Genomic DNA, 17,589 nt, shown 5'->3' on the forward strand with positions numbered 1-17,589 from the left:
ATCAGCTCATTCACAGGTACATCCATATCATAATTTCTTATCTTCTGTTAATTTCCAAAGATTTTTCTTTCCAAGAGTAGAGCATGAGTGAAATACCAATAGGACAGGGTCAGTGTTTGGTGCAGCGATTAAGACGCTGCTTGGGATGCTCAGATCCCATACCAGAGTGCCTGGGTTCTGGGGCTGTGCACTGTGATGTAGTAGGTAAAAGCCACCGCTTTTGATGCCAACACCTCATATGGGTGCTGGTTCATATCCTGGTTGCTCCTCTTCCAATCCAGCTCTCTGCTTATGGCCTGGGAAAACAGTGAAAGATGGCCCAGGTGCTTAGGCCCCTGCACCCACGTGGTAGACCTGGAAGAAACTCCTGGCTCCTGGCTTCAGATCGGCCCAGCTCTGGTCATGTGGCCATTTGGGGAGTGAACTAGTGGATGGAAGACCTCTATCTCTGTCTCTCCTTCCCTCTGTCTGTAGCTCGCCTCTCAAATAAAAAAAAATAAATCTTTGAAAAAGAAAAGGGTCCAGCGCCATGGCGCAGTAGGTTAATCCTCTGCCTGTGGTGCCAGCATCCTGTATAGGCGCTGGTTCTAGTCCTGGCTGCTCCTCTTCCAATCCAGCTCTGTGTTGTGGCCTGGGAAAAGCAGTAGAAGATGACCCAAGTGCTTGGGCCCCTGCACCCCCATGGGAGACCAGGAAGAAGCACCTGGCTCCTGGCTTCAGATCGGCGCAGCTCCGACCGTTGGAACCATTTGGGGAGTGAACCAACAGAAGGAAGACCTTTCTCTCTGTATCTCCCTCTCATTGTCTCTAATTGTACTTCTCAAATAAATAAACTTTAAAAAAAAAAGAATAACTTAAAAAAGTGAGAGTGCCTAGGTTTAAGTCTTGGCTCCACTTACCATTCTCGCTTCTAGTTAATACTCACCCTGGGAAGCAACAGGTGATTGTTCAAGTACTTGGGTCCCTACCACCCATGACCTGAATTTAGTTTGTAGCTCCTGGCTTTGGTCTGGCCAAGCCTTGGCTGTTGTGGACATTTGGGGCATAAACCGGCAGGTAGAAGATCTCTATCTCTCTGTCTTTCAAATAAAATATAGTTAAATGAAAATGTTTGGTGCCAGCATTGTAGCGTAGCCAGTAAAAGCTACCACTTTTTTTTTTTTTTTTTTTTTTTTTTTTTTTTTTTTTTTTACATGTAGAGTTACATTGAGAGAGAGAGACAGAGAGAGAGGTCTTGCAGGTGCAGGAGCCCAAACACTTGGGCCATCCTCCTCTACCCTCCCGGGCCACAGCAGAGAGTTGGACTGGAAGAGGAGCAACCGGGACTAGAACCCGGTGCCCATATGGGATGCTGGCGCTGCAGGCTGAGGATTAACCAAGTGAGCCACAGCACCAGCCTAAACCTACCACTTTTGATACCGACATCCCATATGGGCACTGGTTAGTGTCCCAGCTGTTCCATTTCCTATCCAGCTCCCTGCTCATGGCCTGGAAAAGGAGCAGAGGATGGCCCAAGACCCACACAGGAGACCTGAAAGAAACTCCTGGCTCCTGGCTTTGGCTTTGGCTTTGGCTTGGCCCAAAACTGGCCATTGTGACCATCTGGGGAGTGAACCAGAGGATGGAAGATCTCTCCCTGTCTCTCTCCATCCTTTTTTTCTTTGTAACTCTGACTTTCACATAAATAAATAGATCTTTTTTCTTTTTTTAAGATGTATTTATCTATTATTTGAAAGGCAGAGGCAGAGAGAGGTCTTCCGTCCGCTGGTTCACTCCGCAAATTGCCACAAAGGCCATAGCAGGGTGGATCGGAAGCTGGGAGCCTGGAGCTTCTTCTGGGTCTCCCACTTGGGTGCAGGGGCCCAAAGACTTGGGCCATCTTCTGCTGCTTTCCCAGGCACATTAGCAGGGAGCTGGATTGGAAGTGGAGCTGCTGGGACTCGAACCAGTGCCTATTTTGGATGCCTGCACTGCAGGCAGCAGCTTTACCATCTATGCCACAGCGCCAGCCCCATAAATAAATCTTTATAAAAAAATGTTGACAGTTTTCTTCCTCAACAGTTTGTTCAGTAGTTTGAATTGTCAAGTTATGAAACAAGTCCCTGAAAGGAAATAGTATACTCAGTTCAGTTCAGTTGTGTCCTGGATTTTGTCTGTTCTTAGGAGTGGTACTTTATGTCCACAAATTTTAAAAGTTTATTTATTTGAGAGTGAGAGGGAAAGACAGAGAGAAAGGCATCCATGAATTTTTAAGACTTTTATGAATTGTTTAGAGAGCCTTAGGAAAAGACTAACTACCATGTCACCTTCTGCCAGAATAGAGCTGTCTTTCATGTTGTGTTCCCCCTAATCTGATGGTTTATCTCAAATGAATGCTGTGAGTGGCGGTGTTCAGGGAGTGTTTGGTAACTTGGAAAAGACAAATGGCTCAGTATTGAAAGATGAAATAGGAACAATGGTTGTTTGGTGCCATTTTTCCAGAAGGCTTAAATTTTGTCCTCTGTTGCCCCCTATCTGTCCGCAAGAAGATAGAAATACTTTGATTTCGCAGAAGAAAACTTGAGGTACTGAGTTGTTAACGGATGGGGTCATGACTCAGTTCTGTCTCCCTAGCCCCTGGGTGCACTCAGGATACGCTGAGTTCATGCATAGCTAATGGCTGGCCACTGTGCTGGGCACCCTGGGACTCCTCCCTTGCTCTGAAGCAAACGTTAGTCCGTGCTGACATTACCGATGTAGTTCTCCCTTTTTCAGTAGAGGTACAGTGAGATATGGCTTCCTTCCTCCCCAACCCCCAGATGAAGAGGGCATGATGTTGCAGCCAGCCTTTCAGCTGATTGTCTTTTTCCCCACAGAGACAGAATTTGTTGAAGTTAGTTAGCCCCAGGCTTCGCAGCTGGGAGTTCAGTAATGTATCAGAGGTAATAGAACCACTGTTACTCTTGCTAACCTCAAAAAAGAAACCAAAATAGGAAGATGAAGTATATGATCTACCGTTAAATTATTGAAACATTTCCATAATCAACATATATAACTACCTCCCTGTAGTTTTTTATATTTTTATTAAAGATTTATTTTGTTTATTTGAAAAACAGAGTTAGAGAGGTCAGTGGCCAGAGCTGCGCCAATCTGAAATCAGGAGCTTCCTCCGGGTCTCCCACATGGGTGCAGGGGCCCAAGGACTTGGCCCATCTTGTACTGCTTTCCCAGGCCATAGCAGAGAGCTGGATCGGAAGAGGAGCAGCCAGGACTAGAACTGGCGCTCATATTGGATGTCAGCTCTTCAGTCCAGGGCTTTAACCCACTGCGCCACAGAGGCGGCCCCTCTGTAGTTTTTAAGATAATTTTTCATTCTTGTTTGATCCCAGAATGCCATTCTAGGGTACACTACTGTTTCAAGATACTTTGAAACCTGATGTCCATATTTTGTGTAACAGGAGACATTCTCTCAAAGAAACTCGGGTAAAAAGAAAACAATTGAGATTAAGTTGGATTAAAGCCAAAGAACAATTTTATTATTATCATTTACATTTTTTTCATTATATGAGAAATACGAAATACATATTCATTGTAGGTAAATATTTTGTAAATTATAAACTATAATTACATATGTTGTAAACTATAATGAATTGTGTTAATTTTTAATGTATACCTGTTCTACTTTGTATATATTCTTATTTTTATAAATATGAGATTCTCAATATATTGTCTGACATAAGCTCTTTCCTCATAGCCGTGTATTATGGTTTTCTATGGCCATGAGTGGTTTTACATCATCATGTTAATGACCGAGTGTTGTTGTGCTGTGATGAAGTATTAGATGGGTAGTTTATTTAACCGATCTGTTTTGTTAGACATTTAGGTTATTTTCAGGTTTGCACTTGTGATAAGTACAGTGGTTGTCTTTCACAATTCTTTTTTTTTTTTTTTTGACAGGCAGAGTTAGACAGTGAGAGAGACAGAGAGAGAGAAAGGTCTTCCTTTGCCGTTGGTTCACCCTCCAATGGCCGCCACGGCCGGTGCGCTGCAGCCGGCGCACCGCGCTGATCCGATGGCAGGAGCCAGGTGCTTATCCTAGTCTCCCATGGGGTGCAGGGCCCAAGCACTTGGGCCATCCTCCAGTGCACTCCCTGGCCACAGCAGAGAGCTGGCCTGGAAGAGGGGCAACCGGGACAGAATCTGGCGCCCCAACTGGGACTAGAACCCGGTGTGCCGGCACCGCTAAGCGGAGGATTAGCCTAGTGAGCCGCGGCGCCGGCCCACAATTCTTTCTTAGAATGATTTCTGAAAGCAAAATTTGTGAGTCGAAGAATTCACATTTTTGAGGCATTAAATCTGTATTGCCAGATTGTGGTCCAGATAGGTTGAAGCAATTCACATTCCTGCCAGACGAGTTTCTCCCCATCAGGGATAGATGTTTTCTCACATCATTGCCAACTGGTCAATTAAAAGATGGTATCTCCTTATTTACATTGGCATTAATTATTAATGAAGCTGACCGTTTTTCATATTCACTGGCTAGTGTGGATGGTGGTCCCACACATGAGCAGCTCAGTCTTGATAACAGATATTTCAGCAACTTTGTCCCATTCATTGATCAGTCTTTTTAGTAATTCCCTTTATTTCTTTCCAGGAGCGACTGAAGTTGGTGACTGTTTTGGGTGCTGGCCTTCTCTGTGGAACTGCCCTGGCGGTCATCGTGCCCGAAGGGGTCCACGCACTGTATGAAGACGTCCTTGAGGGTAAGAAAGCAGGCTTACCTGAGATATGCATTTGACTTGGAGGGTTGGCAGGATAAGCCTAGAGGTTGCTTTTCAGAACAGTTCCTATCTTCCATGGAATTCTACCTTGAGAAGAGTTCTTAAGAGAAATCTTTTCATGTATTTGCCATTAGACATATACCTTTAGCAGTTTGTGAATTGAATGACCCAATTCATGAAGAACGCTTTAATGTTTATTTGCAGGAAAGAGTGATTATAGTCATTTTTGGTATGTAAGTTCTTTTTAAAATTCCCACTCAAAAACTTCCTAAATCCCACATGATTGTGGTTGTATTTTTAGTGTTCTTAATAAAATGTGTGGCCGGCGCCATGGCTCAATAGGCTAATCCTCCGCCTAGCGGCGCCGGCACCCCAGGTTCTAGTCCTGGTCGGGGCGCCTGATTCTGTCCCGGTTGCCCCTCTTCCAGGCCAGCTCTCTGCTGTGGCCAGGGAGTGCAGTGGAGGATGGCCCAACTGCTTGGGCCCTGCACCCCATGGGAGACTAGGATAAGCACCTGGCTCCTGCCATCGGATCAGCGCGGTGCGCCGGCTGCAGCGCGCTGGCCGCGGCGGCCATTGGAGGGTGAACCAACGGCAAAGGAAGACCTTTCTCTCTGTCCCTGTCTCTCTCTCACTGTCTAACTCTGCCTGTCAAAAAAAAAAAAATAAATAAATAAAATAAAATAAAATAAAATAAAAAGAATGTGTAACTATAAACATTTGGATTCAAGGACCCTTTATAGTAAATTTTGTAATTTCATAGGGACCCATGCAGTAAAGGACTAAAACATTCAAAGAGATGTCTCCTGACCTTAATAACAACAAGCTGGCCGGCGCCGCGGCTCACTAGGCTAATCTGCCTTGCGGCGCAGGCGCACCGGGTTCTAGTCCCGGTTGCCCCCCTTCCAGGCCAGCTCTCTGCTGTGGCCAGGGAGTGCAGTGGAGGATGTCCCAAGTGCTTGGGCCCTGCACCCCATGGGAGACCAGGATAAGTACCTGGCTCCTGCCATCGGATCAGCGCGGTGCGCCGGCTGCAGCACGCCGGCCGCAGCGGCCATTGGAGGGTGAACCAACGGCAAAAAGGAAGACCTTTCTCTCTGTCTCTCTCTCTCTGTCCACTCTGCCTGTCAAAATAAATAAATAAATAACAACAAGCATAGAGAATAGTGTATTGGTGTGAGAATAGATACTCAGTCGTCAGCTCACCATCTGAGTAATGTGGTCCTTCATGCCAGCTTGAAAACATGCTTGAGCCACATGTGTGACTCGGCATATTAGCTTTTCCTCACTGTAGTGAAACACCTGAGAGAAACTACTGATAAAGAGATTTATTTAACTCACAGTTTTGGAGGTTCAGAGTACAGGCATCATGGTGCAGGCTTTGCCTCTGCAAGATATCCAGGGCTGGTGGAGAATGGCTAGGGGTGGAGCATACAGAGAGCAAGGATCACATGGCAAGCCAAGAAGCAGAGAAAGACGGTTTGGGGCCAAAGTTAGGTTTTTTATGACAACCCTCCAATGAGAACTCCCCTCAGAAGGCATACCCCCAGTGACCTAGGGACCTCCCACTAGACCTCACCTCCCAAAGCTTCTACCACCTTCCAATAGCTACACCTTGGGAACCAGGCCTTTAACACATGGGCTTTTGGGGGACATTCAACATCCAAACCAAAGAACTCAGCAAAATCAGATTATTACATGTGACGAAACTTTAGTTATCTGAAGGATACAATCCACAACGGGGCTGAATTCACAACTGGCAGTGAGCCAAATTCTAAAATGTCGAGTATACTGGACGTTAAGAATAGTATTGAGGTAGGCACTGTCCACATCTCTTACTAGATACAAAAAATACATATTTCCCAGCTCTTGTTAGAACAAAAGAACTGTGCTTTATCCAGAATGTTTATTTTTTTTAAGATTTATTTATTTTTTATTTGAAAGTCAGAGTTACATAGAGAGTGAAGGAGAGGCAGAGAGAGAGAGAGAGAGAGAGAGAGAGAGAGAGGTCTTCCATCCAATGGTTCACTCCCCAATTGGCAGCAGTGGCCAGAACGGTGCTGATCCGGAGCCAGGAGGCAGGAGCTTCTTCCGGGTCTCCCATGTGGGTGCTGGGGCCCAAGGACTTGGGCCATCTTCTACTGCTTTCCCAGGCCATAGCAGAGAGCTGGATTGGAAGTGGAGCAGCTGGGTCTCGAACCGGTGCCCATATAGAATGCAGGTGCTTCGGTCCAGGGTGTTAAACCACTGTTCCACAGCGCCGGCCCCCAGAATGTTTTTATTCTTAAGCCTCAGGTGTGAACATGGGTGTGGTGGTGTTTGGCGGCCAGGGAGTGGTGGTACAGGTTCCATATGACAGTTGTAGGAGTCTGCAAAACAACAAAGGGGCTGTAGACTGAGCAGCTTTAGAGGGAAACAGCAATGAATCAGAAGACCCAGAGACTCCTCCTCTCTTCTCTTTTCTTTATTGTAAGTCAAACTGACTTATCCAAACTTCAGGGAGTTTGTTTACATGTCACTGTAACCTGTGATTTCTCTTTTTCTGGACCTTATAATTATGATAATTAGCAGGTGTTTAGTCAGAGCTTGGTATACCATGTTCACTAAGTACTATGATGCTTTTAATAAGCATTAAATATGATTTATGTGAAAAGGAACCTCTCACATACTTTCATAATTATAGCTCTGAAATCATTAGATGATTATCATTTTTCATCTGAAAAAATTGTCTTTCTGTAGAAACAGGTTTTAAGAATTTTTGTATTGACTAATGTAGTGCTTGTTTTGGTGGAGCTAAAATTTGAGACCATCATAATGCCTTGGACTATTGGAATTCGTGTGTTTGGAAAGGCAGACTACAGGGTCAAAGACCTAAATATGAATGTGACATATTCATAACTGTTTGGATAATTGTCAAAACTGTAGAAATAGTTCATTGTGGGGCCCGGCATTGTGGCATGGTAAAGCTGCCGCCTATGATGCCAGCATCCCATGTGGGCACTGGTTCAAGTCCCAGCTGCTCCATTTCCAATCCAGCTCCCTCCTAATGTCCCTGGGAAAGCAGTGAAAGATGGCCCAAGTGCCTGGGCCCCTGTACCCAAGTGGGAGGCCTGGATGAAGCTCTTGGCTCATAAGTCCTGGCTTCAAACTGGCCTAGCCCTGGCTGTTGTGGCCATTTGGGAAGTGAACCAGCAGGTGGAGGGTCTCTCTCTCTCTGTCTCTGTCTCCCACTCTCTCTCTGTAACTCTGCCTTTCAAATAAGTAAACCTTTAATTAAAAGTAATTTAATGTGGATTCTTTCACAAATTTTTACTGTTTCTCTACAAGTGCCGCATGTCGGATTTCTTTTAAGTACAATTATCTATGGATTCTTCTGTTATTTTACTATATGTTTAATTAAAAGGGGGCCCTAGTTATAGCAACTGGCAAGAAAAAGATAAAAGGCTTCCAAATCAAATAGGATGAAGTAAAATTGTCTGTGTTAGCAGAAGAGATGATCTTATAAACTCTAAGGACTCCATCAAACAACTGTTAGGACAAATAAACAAATTCAATAAAGTTGCAGGATACAAAATCAACATATATACAAAAATCATTTTTGTTTCTATGTACTGACAGTGAACTGACAAATTAAAAAAAGCAATCCCATTTATAATAGCATCAAAATAATAAAATGCTTAGGCATAAATTTAACCAACTAGGTGAAAGATTTATATACTGAAAACTGTATATATGAATGAAAGAAATTGAAGAAGGCACAGATAAGATACCCAATATTCATGAATTGAAAGAATTAATATTTTTTAAAGATTTATTTTATTTACTTAAAAGATAGAGTTACAGAGAGAGGTAGAGAGAGAGAGAGAGATCTTCCATCCACTTGTTTATTACCCAGATGGCCGCAATGACCAGAGCTATGCCAATCCGAAGCCAGGAGCCAGGAGCTTCTTCTAGGTCTCCCATGTGGGTGCTGGGGCCCAAGGACTTGGGCCATCTTCTACTGCTTTCCCAGGCCACAGCAGAGAGCTGGATCGGAAGAGGAACAGCTGGGACTAGAACTGGCGCCCATATGGGATGCCAGTGCTTCAGGCCAGGGCTTTAACCTGCTGCGCCACGGCACCGGCCTCTGAAAGAATTAATATTAAGATATTTATGCTATCCAAAGCAGTTTAAAAATTCAGCACAATCCCTATCAAAATTCCAATGGTATTTTTCACAGAATAGGAAAAAAAATCATAAAATTCTTAAGTAGCCACAAAAGACCATGTAAGCCAATGCAGTTTTGAATAAGAACAAAATTGGAGACATTGAAGCTATTGTAATCAAAACAGCATAGTAGGCTGGCGCCGCAGCTCACTAGGATAATCCTCCGCCTGCGGCGCCAGCACCCTGGGTTCTAGTCCCGGTCGGGGCGCCGGATTCTGTCCCAGTTGCTCCTCTTCCAGTCCAGCTCTCTGCTGTGGCCCGGGTAGGCAGTGGAGGACTAGTACAGAAGAGCATTTGACAAAATCAAGATTCCATTCATGAAAACATTCTCAGCAAACTAGAAAAGAAACTTTTTAGTTCGAGAAAATATGAAAACCCTGCAGATTTCACTGGGAACAGAGCAAGGCTATCTCCTCTCAGCCTCTTACACTTAACATTGTATTTCACATCCTAACCAGATTCTAGCCTGCAATAAGGCCAAATAAGGAAGTAAAAGGCATAAAGACTAGAAAAATAATTAAAACTATCTTTTTGCAGTTGACATGATGAGTATATAAAAATGGTTAAAAGTTGAAAACCTGGCAATATCAAATGTGACAGTGGTATGGAGTAACCAGAACATTCATAAATTGCTGCTAGATATGTTAAATAGTACAGCCAGAGACATGCATTTGGCATTGAGCTAGCGTTGAACCAGTTAAGATTACTGAGTCCTACATTGGAAGACCTGGGTTTATTCCTCAGCTTCATCTCTGGCTCCAGCTCTGGCTCCTGACTCCTGCTCCCTGCTAATGCAGACCCTAGGAGACAGCAGTGATGGTTCCCGGATTGGATTCCTTCCCCCGACACAAGAGACCTAGATGGCCTTTCTTCACCTGGCTTCAACCCCAGTGATTAGAGGCTTTCTTTCTCAAATTAATGGATTATTTAATTTAAAAAACCACTGTACAAAACAGTTTGACAATTTTGTTTAAGATTTATTTATTTGAAGGGCAGAGTTACAGAAAGGGGCAGAGAGAGAGGGAGGTCTTCCATCTAGTGGTTTACTCCCTAAATGGCTGCAATGGCGCCAGGAGCCTGGAATTCCATCTGGGTTTCACGTAGGTGCAGGGCCCCATGCATTTGGGCCATCTTCTGATGCTTTCTCAGGCACATTAGCAGGGGACTGGATTAGAAGTGGCGCAGCCGAGACTTGAACCAATGCGTGTGTGGGCTGGCAGCGTCACAGGCTGAGGCTTAACCTGTTGAGCCACACATATACATCAGCTGTCTGTTCTGCTTTTAGGTGTTTACCCAAGGAAAAAGAAAAATGTCCACACAGACTTACACCTGAATATCAGCTTTATTGATAATAGACTAAAACTAGAAATAGCCCAAATGTCCATCAGCAGGTGAATGGATAAACAGATTGTGATATGTCCACATGAAGCCACACTACTTAGAAAAAAACAGACATATGAACTGCTATGCATACAAAGCATGAATGTGCCTGAAAAGAAAATGCTTAGCAAAAGGAGCCTGACACAAAATGTCTGCCGCATGGTGCCATTTACAGGAGATCCTATAGCAGGGAAAACTTTGTCAGGACAGAAAGCAGATCAGTGCTTTCCTGGTGCCAGGAGTAGCATACTGACTGCAGAGCAATGCAAGGGAACTTGTGGGGATAAGTTAAATGTTCTCGGTTTTCACCTTGGTGGTAGTTCCTGGAGTTTTTAAACTTGTGGATACTCACTCTGTTTTATTGTATGTAAATTATGCTCCAGTGAAGTTGATATCTTTAAAAAGAAAAACTTGGGCATTTAATTTAGGAATAAGTTAAATGACATTTCTGTTAGAAAAAAAAATTTTCTTATTAAAATTCTCAGGGGTGGAAAGGTTCTGGTGATGGTTACAAAATGATGTAAATGAACTTAGTGCTATTAAACCATTTACTTGAAAATGGTTAAAATGGTAAATGCTAAAATATGTGTTTTTTATTATTTTAAGATAAGAAAGGGGCCGGAGCTGTGGTGTAGCAGGTTAACACTCTGGCCTGAGGCTCCAGCATCCCATAGGGGCGCCAATTGGGGACCCGGCTGCTCCCCTTCCAATCCAGCTCTCTGCTGTGGCCTGGGAAAGCAGTAGAAGATGGCCCAAGTCCTTGGGCCCCTGCATCCATGTGGGAGACCCGGAAGAGGCTCCTGGCTCCTGGCTCCGGCCATTGCAGTCAACTGGGGAGTGAACCAGGGGATGGGAGACCTCTCTCTCCCTCTCTGCCGCTCCTCTCTCTGTGTAACTCTGACTTTCAAATAAATAAATAAATGTTAAAAAGAAAAAAAATAGCTATGGAAACAAAACAAAAGCATTTTCCAGGAAGTAGATTTTTATTATCCTCAGGTAACATTTGCTTTGTGCCCCTCAAAACGTATTTTAACAGTAAGATAGGTTCTAAAATATAAAACAGGTCTATGTGGTTTCTTTTTTTCTTTTCTTTCTTTTTTTTTTTTTAAGATTTATTTATTTGAAAGGTAGAGTTAGGGAGAGGCTGAGGCAGAGAGAGACAGATCTTCCAACTGCTGGTTCACTCTCCAAATGGTCGCTGTCGCTGGAGCTGTGCTAATCTGAAGCCAGGAGCCAGGAGCTTCTTCCGGGTCTCCCACATGGATGCAGGGGCCCAAGGACTTGGGTCATCTTCTGCTGCTTTCCCAGGCCATAGCAGAGACCTGGATCAGAAGTGGAGCAGTTGGGATTCGAACCGGCACCCATATGGAATGCCGGCGCTGCAGGAGGTGGCTTTACCCACTACACCAGAGCATCGATCCCTATGTGGTTTCTCTAATCAAAAGGTTAAGCTGATTTATCTAATTGTAAATGATAAATGTGTAGTGTGTTAGCCTCTTCATGAAATACTGCAGAGATAAAGATTTTTGCCTTGAATCATTTATGTTTCAGGGTCAAATAAGTGAATATAGAGTAGAGGTATAATTTGGTCAGAGGTCATTTACTGAAACATTCAGTTTCCTAACCATCTCTGTTTCTGGAACTGAATTTAGACTGAAGGGTGTATTGCTCAAGCTGCCCAGCTCTTTTGATTTCTTGTTAGTGACTGCCCTCCAATATTTTTAAAGCTGAAAATGTTATGCTCAGTTTGTTCTTTATTTGAAATTTTTATACCAACCTAGATATTAAGTTAGATTAGTTTGATTTTAATTCTGTTCATTATTATGGCTCTTCATTCATCTATTTTCATCAGAATAAAACTTACTGAGTTTCTGATGAGATTGGCATGAATTTCTCAGACAGAAAGGGGTTTGGGAATGAAGTGCTTCTGGGAATGTGACTGCTTTCTTGCATGGTGATTTGCTTCCACTTCCCAGGTGTTTTTTGTTTGTTTGTTTGTTTTTTGTTTTGAACAGACAGAGTTAGACAGTGAGAGAGAGAGACAGAGAGAAAGGTCTTCCTTCCGTTGGTTCACCCCCCAAGTGGCCGCCACGGCTGGCGCACTGTGCCGATCTGAAGCCAGGAACCAGGTGCTTCCTCCTGGTCTCCCATGGGGTGCAGGGCCCAAACACCTGGGCCATCCTCCACTGCTTTCCCGGGCCACAGCAGAGAGCTGGCCTGGAAGAGGAGCAACTGGGACAGAATCCGGCACCGCAACCGGGACTAGAACCCGGGGTGCCGGCGCCGCAGGCAGAGGATTAGCCTAGTGAGCCACAATGCCGGCCAACTTCCCAGGTTTTGAGAACAATAAGCAGTCAGAAGGTCTTGCTTGCCAAAAGCAGAAGACACTTGGAAACTTTTTTCATTTTGAAATTTAAGCTGGAGGAGTTTATAATTGTCCAGATTACAGTTTAGAAAATGGGTATCTTTACAGTGAAGTAAGTAGAGCTTGAAAAACAGCAGAGTGATGCTTCTTGCATGTTTTAAGAGGAAAGACAAAGGTTCTCTTTATGGTTTGTTCTGCTTCAGGAAAACACCACCAAGCAAGCGAAACACAGAATGTGATTGCGTCAGACAAAGCAGCAGAAATACCAGTCGTGCATGAGCGTGAGCATAGCCACGACCACACACAGCTCCATGCCTACATCGGTGTTTCCCTCGTCCTGGGCTTCGTGTTCATGTTGCTGGTGGATCAGATTGGCAGCTCCCACATGCACTCTACTGATGGTGAGTGGCTCCAGACCTCGCTGGGCCAGGCAGTGCACGTGTAGTTTAGAACATTACAGGGAAGTGAATAATTCAGGCTGTGTCAGCGACCTTATTGAGTGATAAAACTTTGTTTTCCTAAGGCTCCTGTGCACTTTTTTTTTCAGCAGGGGGAGCTAGTGAGGCGTGGATGTGGCACAAGGAAGTGTTTATTGATTGATTACTCTGCTTGTCTAAAGCTGTCACGTTTGTGACGGGAGGGCAGAGATTCTTAACCTGTTTAGGGGCTGTGCAGCCCTTAGGAAGTCTAAAGCCTGTGGATCTTTTATTGGAATATTGTTTTTCAGTTCATAAAGCATGATTAATATGATTACAAAGAAAACAATTACGTTGACATATATTTGCCAAAACATTAGAATAAATTTGTAATACAGTGATGTATGTCTTCTTTATCAGTGCATTAAGTGACGAGATAATGCATTTAAGTCCTTAAGCAAGCCAGAGTTGAACTGTGTTTTTATGGCATCAGTTTGATCGCTATTATTGCTTAGCAGGATTATGAACATTAAATTATGAGGTTATCGTTAACAAGGCAAAAGTTTATGCCAAGTTGAACATCCAGTTGATTTATATGTGTGTGTGTTTTAAATGGTTACTAATGTAATATAGAATATCCTGATTTACAAAGGTATTTTTTAACAAATGTACTAAAACATAATAGTAGCTTGCTTCTCTCAAGTTCAGCCAGAGTCCTGGACTGGTTGAATGAACCATGGTATGTACACATAATGGTATTCCATTATGTAGCTTAAAGAAGAATGAAGAATCATAGGTCTTAATGGATAGGAACCAGTTTCCAGAGGTATTGTTAAGTGGAAAAAAAGGAAACATGGAGTGAGCGTCTAGTGTATATTCATACTGTGTTTTGTATGGAGAAAATAAACATGGATCTGCTTATCATTACAAGAAACCAAGACCACAGCAGGGTCAGCTGGGAAACAGAGACATTTGCTTCCCTGGATGGGGTAGGCTGGAGGGCGTGACACTCCCCAGAGCATGCCTTTTGGGTATCGTTTTGACTTTTGGAGACATGTTCTTATTCTACTTACTCATAAGACAGAATGAAGTCAACAAGGATAGGAAAGCAAACTGAAAGAGATGAACTGTATTTCAAATGAATAACACAGTTACACTGCAGGGATTTAAAAAACAAGTAATTCAAGTAACTTAGGAATGTAGTACTTCTATACTTTTAGTCTTGGGTAGGGTTTGGAGAGAACTATAAACAAATGCTGCTCTTTTCTAGTAGATTTGCTTTTTGTAATGGTATGGGCAAAACAATTCTGAAACAGTTTTAGGTGTATTACAAGGTTGAGCAAATGAGTAAATGTGTTGTTGTTGGTGAAGGCAGCGTTCTCTGTGTGGAAGAAGGAACATGGGAGTATGGAATGGAGAAAGGCAAGAAAGAACTCCTGTAGGGCTGGATTGGAGTTGGAGGTTTTGGGTGCAGGATTTCTAGAATGTAGATGTATGTACATATAGCTGTACTACCTATGTGTGTGTTTGTGTCCACACAGCTGTATGTCCTAGCTCTGTGTAGACAGGGCCTCCAAGTACAGACACTCCAGTAGCATGAGCAGACTGGGGCTCTTAGAGAAATGTGTGATTCTGGGACAGGGGCAGGGGCGTAGAAGTGACCTTGAGCATCTGGTACTCAAAAAAACGAGGGAAGAAGAAGATAGGAACTGTTCACAAGAGAAAGGAGCCAACTTAAAGAGACTCCCACTGGTCAAATCTGGGTTCAAAACAATGAACAGTAATAGAGTTACCAGCCATTGAGAAAGTGGAATTCCATGAGTACAACCGTCAGGTAGGTGAACGATGGGTGGAGAGAGATGGAGGATAGATAAAGGGAGGGAGAGCACTTGTCGCAGTGGAATCCCAAAGGCCAGTGGGTGAAAGTGAAAAGAATACTCGTTAGGAAACCCTCATTTTTACAGCTCCCAAATGAAGACTGTCTCTGGCAAAAATCATCCAACCTAACAATGTTGGAGAATGACCTAAAGCTGTCTCTCTCTCTCTCTCTCTTTCAAATCAATCAATCTTAAAAAAAAAAAAAAGTTGAAATCAAAGGAAATGTTCCATATTAAAGAATACTAAAGAGTTACCTCCAAGTGCAATATGTGATCTTAAACTGGATTCTTCCTGGAAAAGAAAGCTGCTCTGAAAGACATTATTGAGCAATTGATAGAATATATGAGAGGAAATAGGAGAAGTGTCAGTGTTCAGGTCACTGAAGTTGATAATTATACTGTGATTATGTAAGAAAATTGCCTTTCTCTTAGGGAAGTACACTTTGGAGTATATAGGGTTAAAGGTTGTGAAGCATGCAACTTACTCTTTAGTGGTACAGGGAAACACCTTTTTTTTTTTTTTTTTTTTTTTTAAGATAAATTATTTATTTATTTGAAAGAGTTACAGAAAGGAAGAAAGAGAGAGGGAGATAGGAAGATACCTTCCATCCCTTAATTTACTCCCCAGATGGCCACAATGGCCAGGGCTGAGCCAGGCCGAAGCCAGGGGCCAGCAGCTTCCTCCAGATCTCCCATGTGGGTAGCAGGGTGCCCTGTGGGGAGCAATCCGGACTAGACTAAGTTACTCGAATTAAGACTTATTCTATGCATCTGCTCTCCCACAATATGGCGCTGGGAGAGAAGTAAACAGCTTCCGCACAGCTGCCTCCAGTTCAACTAATAAACTGTAGGACTTGCTCCTGATTGGAGAGCAGCGTACTCGGCGTGTGGGCAGCCGAGTTGGGATTGGCGGAGGAGGACTATAAAGGAGGAGAGAGACGGCATGCACCAGGAACATCTATGGGGAACATCTAAGGGAACCCGTGCAGCCCCCGAGAAAGCTGGCCGGCGGTGTGCCGCTCCCCTGCGGAAGTGGGGAATGCGGCCAGGGGGAACTGCCCTTCCACGGAGGTGGAAGGGATAGTAGCCAACCCGGGAAGAACCAGCAGCAAACCCGGGGAAGGCCGAGCAGACTGAAAGAACAGCGCAGGGTCCTGTGTCGTTCCTCCACGAAGAGGGGGAGCGACAGTGCCCAGTACTTGAGCCATCTTCTGCTGCTTTCCCAGGTGCATTGGCAGGGAGCTTGCTCGGAGGTGGAGCAGCCAGGACACAAACCAGCACCCATATGGGATGCTGGCAGTGCAGGCGGCAGCTTTACCTGCTATGCTACAACGCCGGGCCCTGAAAACAAACATTTGTGTATAGAGAAAGAGAGAGCATGTACTTGGTAGTGCCTCGATTTGAGTCCAGCTCTACCCCTGATTGCAGCTTCTTGGTAATGCACACCCTGGGAGGCAGCAGGTGATGGCTCAAGGACTTAGTTCCCTGATACCATCCCTGATACCATCTAATCTCCAGGCTTCCACCTGGCCCAACCCTGGCTATTGCAGGCATTTGGGGACTAAACCAGCAGATGGGAACTCAGTCAGTCTCTGTATCTGCCTTTCAAATAAATTTAAAAACAATTTCTTTGATTTTAAAAAAGCATGGGTATAAAAACAAGTGGGGCAATATGTTAGAAAATATTTCAGTCTGAGAAAAAGGTACATGACATTTCAAACTATCCTTACAACTTTTCTGAAGACTTGAAATTATTTCCAAATGAAGATTTTAGAAGTTGTAGGATGGGGCTAGCATTATTGCATAGGAAGTAAAGCCACCTGGTTCAAGTCCCAGCTGCTCCACTTCCAATCCAGCTCCCTGCTAATCCACCTGAGAAAGCAGTGGAAGATGACACAAGTATTTGGGCTACTGCACCCCCAGTGGGAGACCCCCAAGAAGCCTCTGGCTCCTGGCTTTAACCTGGTTGGGCCCTCGTTGTTTCGGCCATTTGGGGAGTGAACCAGCAGATAGAATATCTGCCCCACCCCCTCTGGCTCTGCCTGTCAAATAAACCTTAAAAAAAAAAAAAAAGTTGTAGGATCAAGTTTAAACGAAACAGAAGTAACCTTAGTCTAGAAAGTTTTTGTTTTTTGGTTTTTTGTTTTTGTTTTTGTTTTTGTTGCTGTTCTCTATTTGAGAAACAGAGTTCCTGTGCACTGAGTCACTCCCCAAATACCTTCACCAGCTGGGGGCAGTGCTAGGAGCCAGGAACCCAGCTACTGAGCTCTCGCCACTACCTCCCAGGGCTTGGATTACAGGAAGCTACAATCAGGAGTCGGAGCGTGGAGTTACGCATGATTCTCTGATGTAGGTAGGATGTTGGGCATCTTAATGAGCATCTCTCTCTCTCCCTCATAGTTTGAGAGAGAGAGACAGAGAGAAAGGTCTTCCTTTTTCCATTGGTTCACCCCCCAGGTGGCTGCTACGGCCAGTGTGTTGCGCACCAGGAGCCAGGTGCTTCCTCTTGGTCTCCCATGTGGGTGCAGGGTCCAAGCACTTGGGCCATCCTCCACTGCACTCCTGGGCCACAGCAGAGAGCTGGA

At 44.2% G+C, this 17,589-nt stretch overlaps 1 protein-coding gene across 3 annotated transcripts in view; it reads left to right on the top strand.

Moving 5' to 3' along the window:
* SLC39A9 (solute carrier family 39 member 9) overlaps positions 1 to 17,589 on the top strand; it is a 49,695-nt gene that overhangs the window by 16,681 nt on the left and 15,425 nt on the right. For all 3 annotated transcript variants that reach the window (XM_002721664.5, XM_051826318.2, XM_017337702.3), the window contains exons 2-3: positions 4,634 to 4,742; positions 12,915 to 13,112. In XM_002721664.5, the coding sequence (XP_002721710.2) occupies positions 4,634 to 4,742; positions 12,915 to 13,112 (307 nt within the window). The remainder of the gene's footprint in view (positions 1 to 4,633; positions 4,743 to 12,914; positions 13,113 to 17,589) is intronic.

The sequence above is a fragment of the Oryctolagus cuniculus genome, chromosome 20, assembly GCF_964237555.1.
Source record: "Oryctolagus cuniculus chromosome 20, mOryCun1.1, whole genome shotgun sequence".
NCBI classification, from domain to species: Eukaryota; Metazoa; Chordata; class Mammalia; order Lagomorpha; family Leporidae; genus Oryctolagus; species Oryctolagus cuniculus.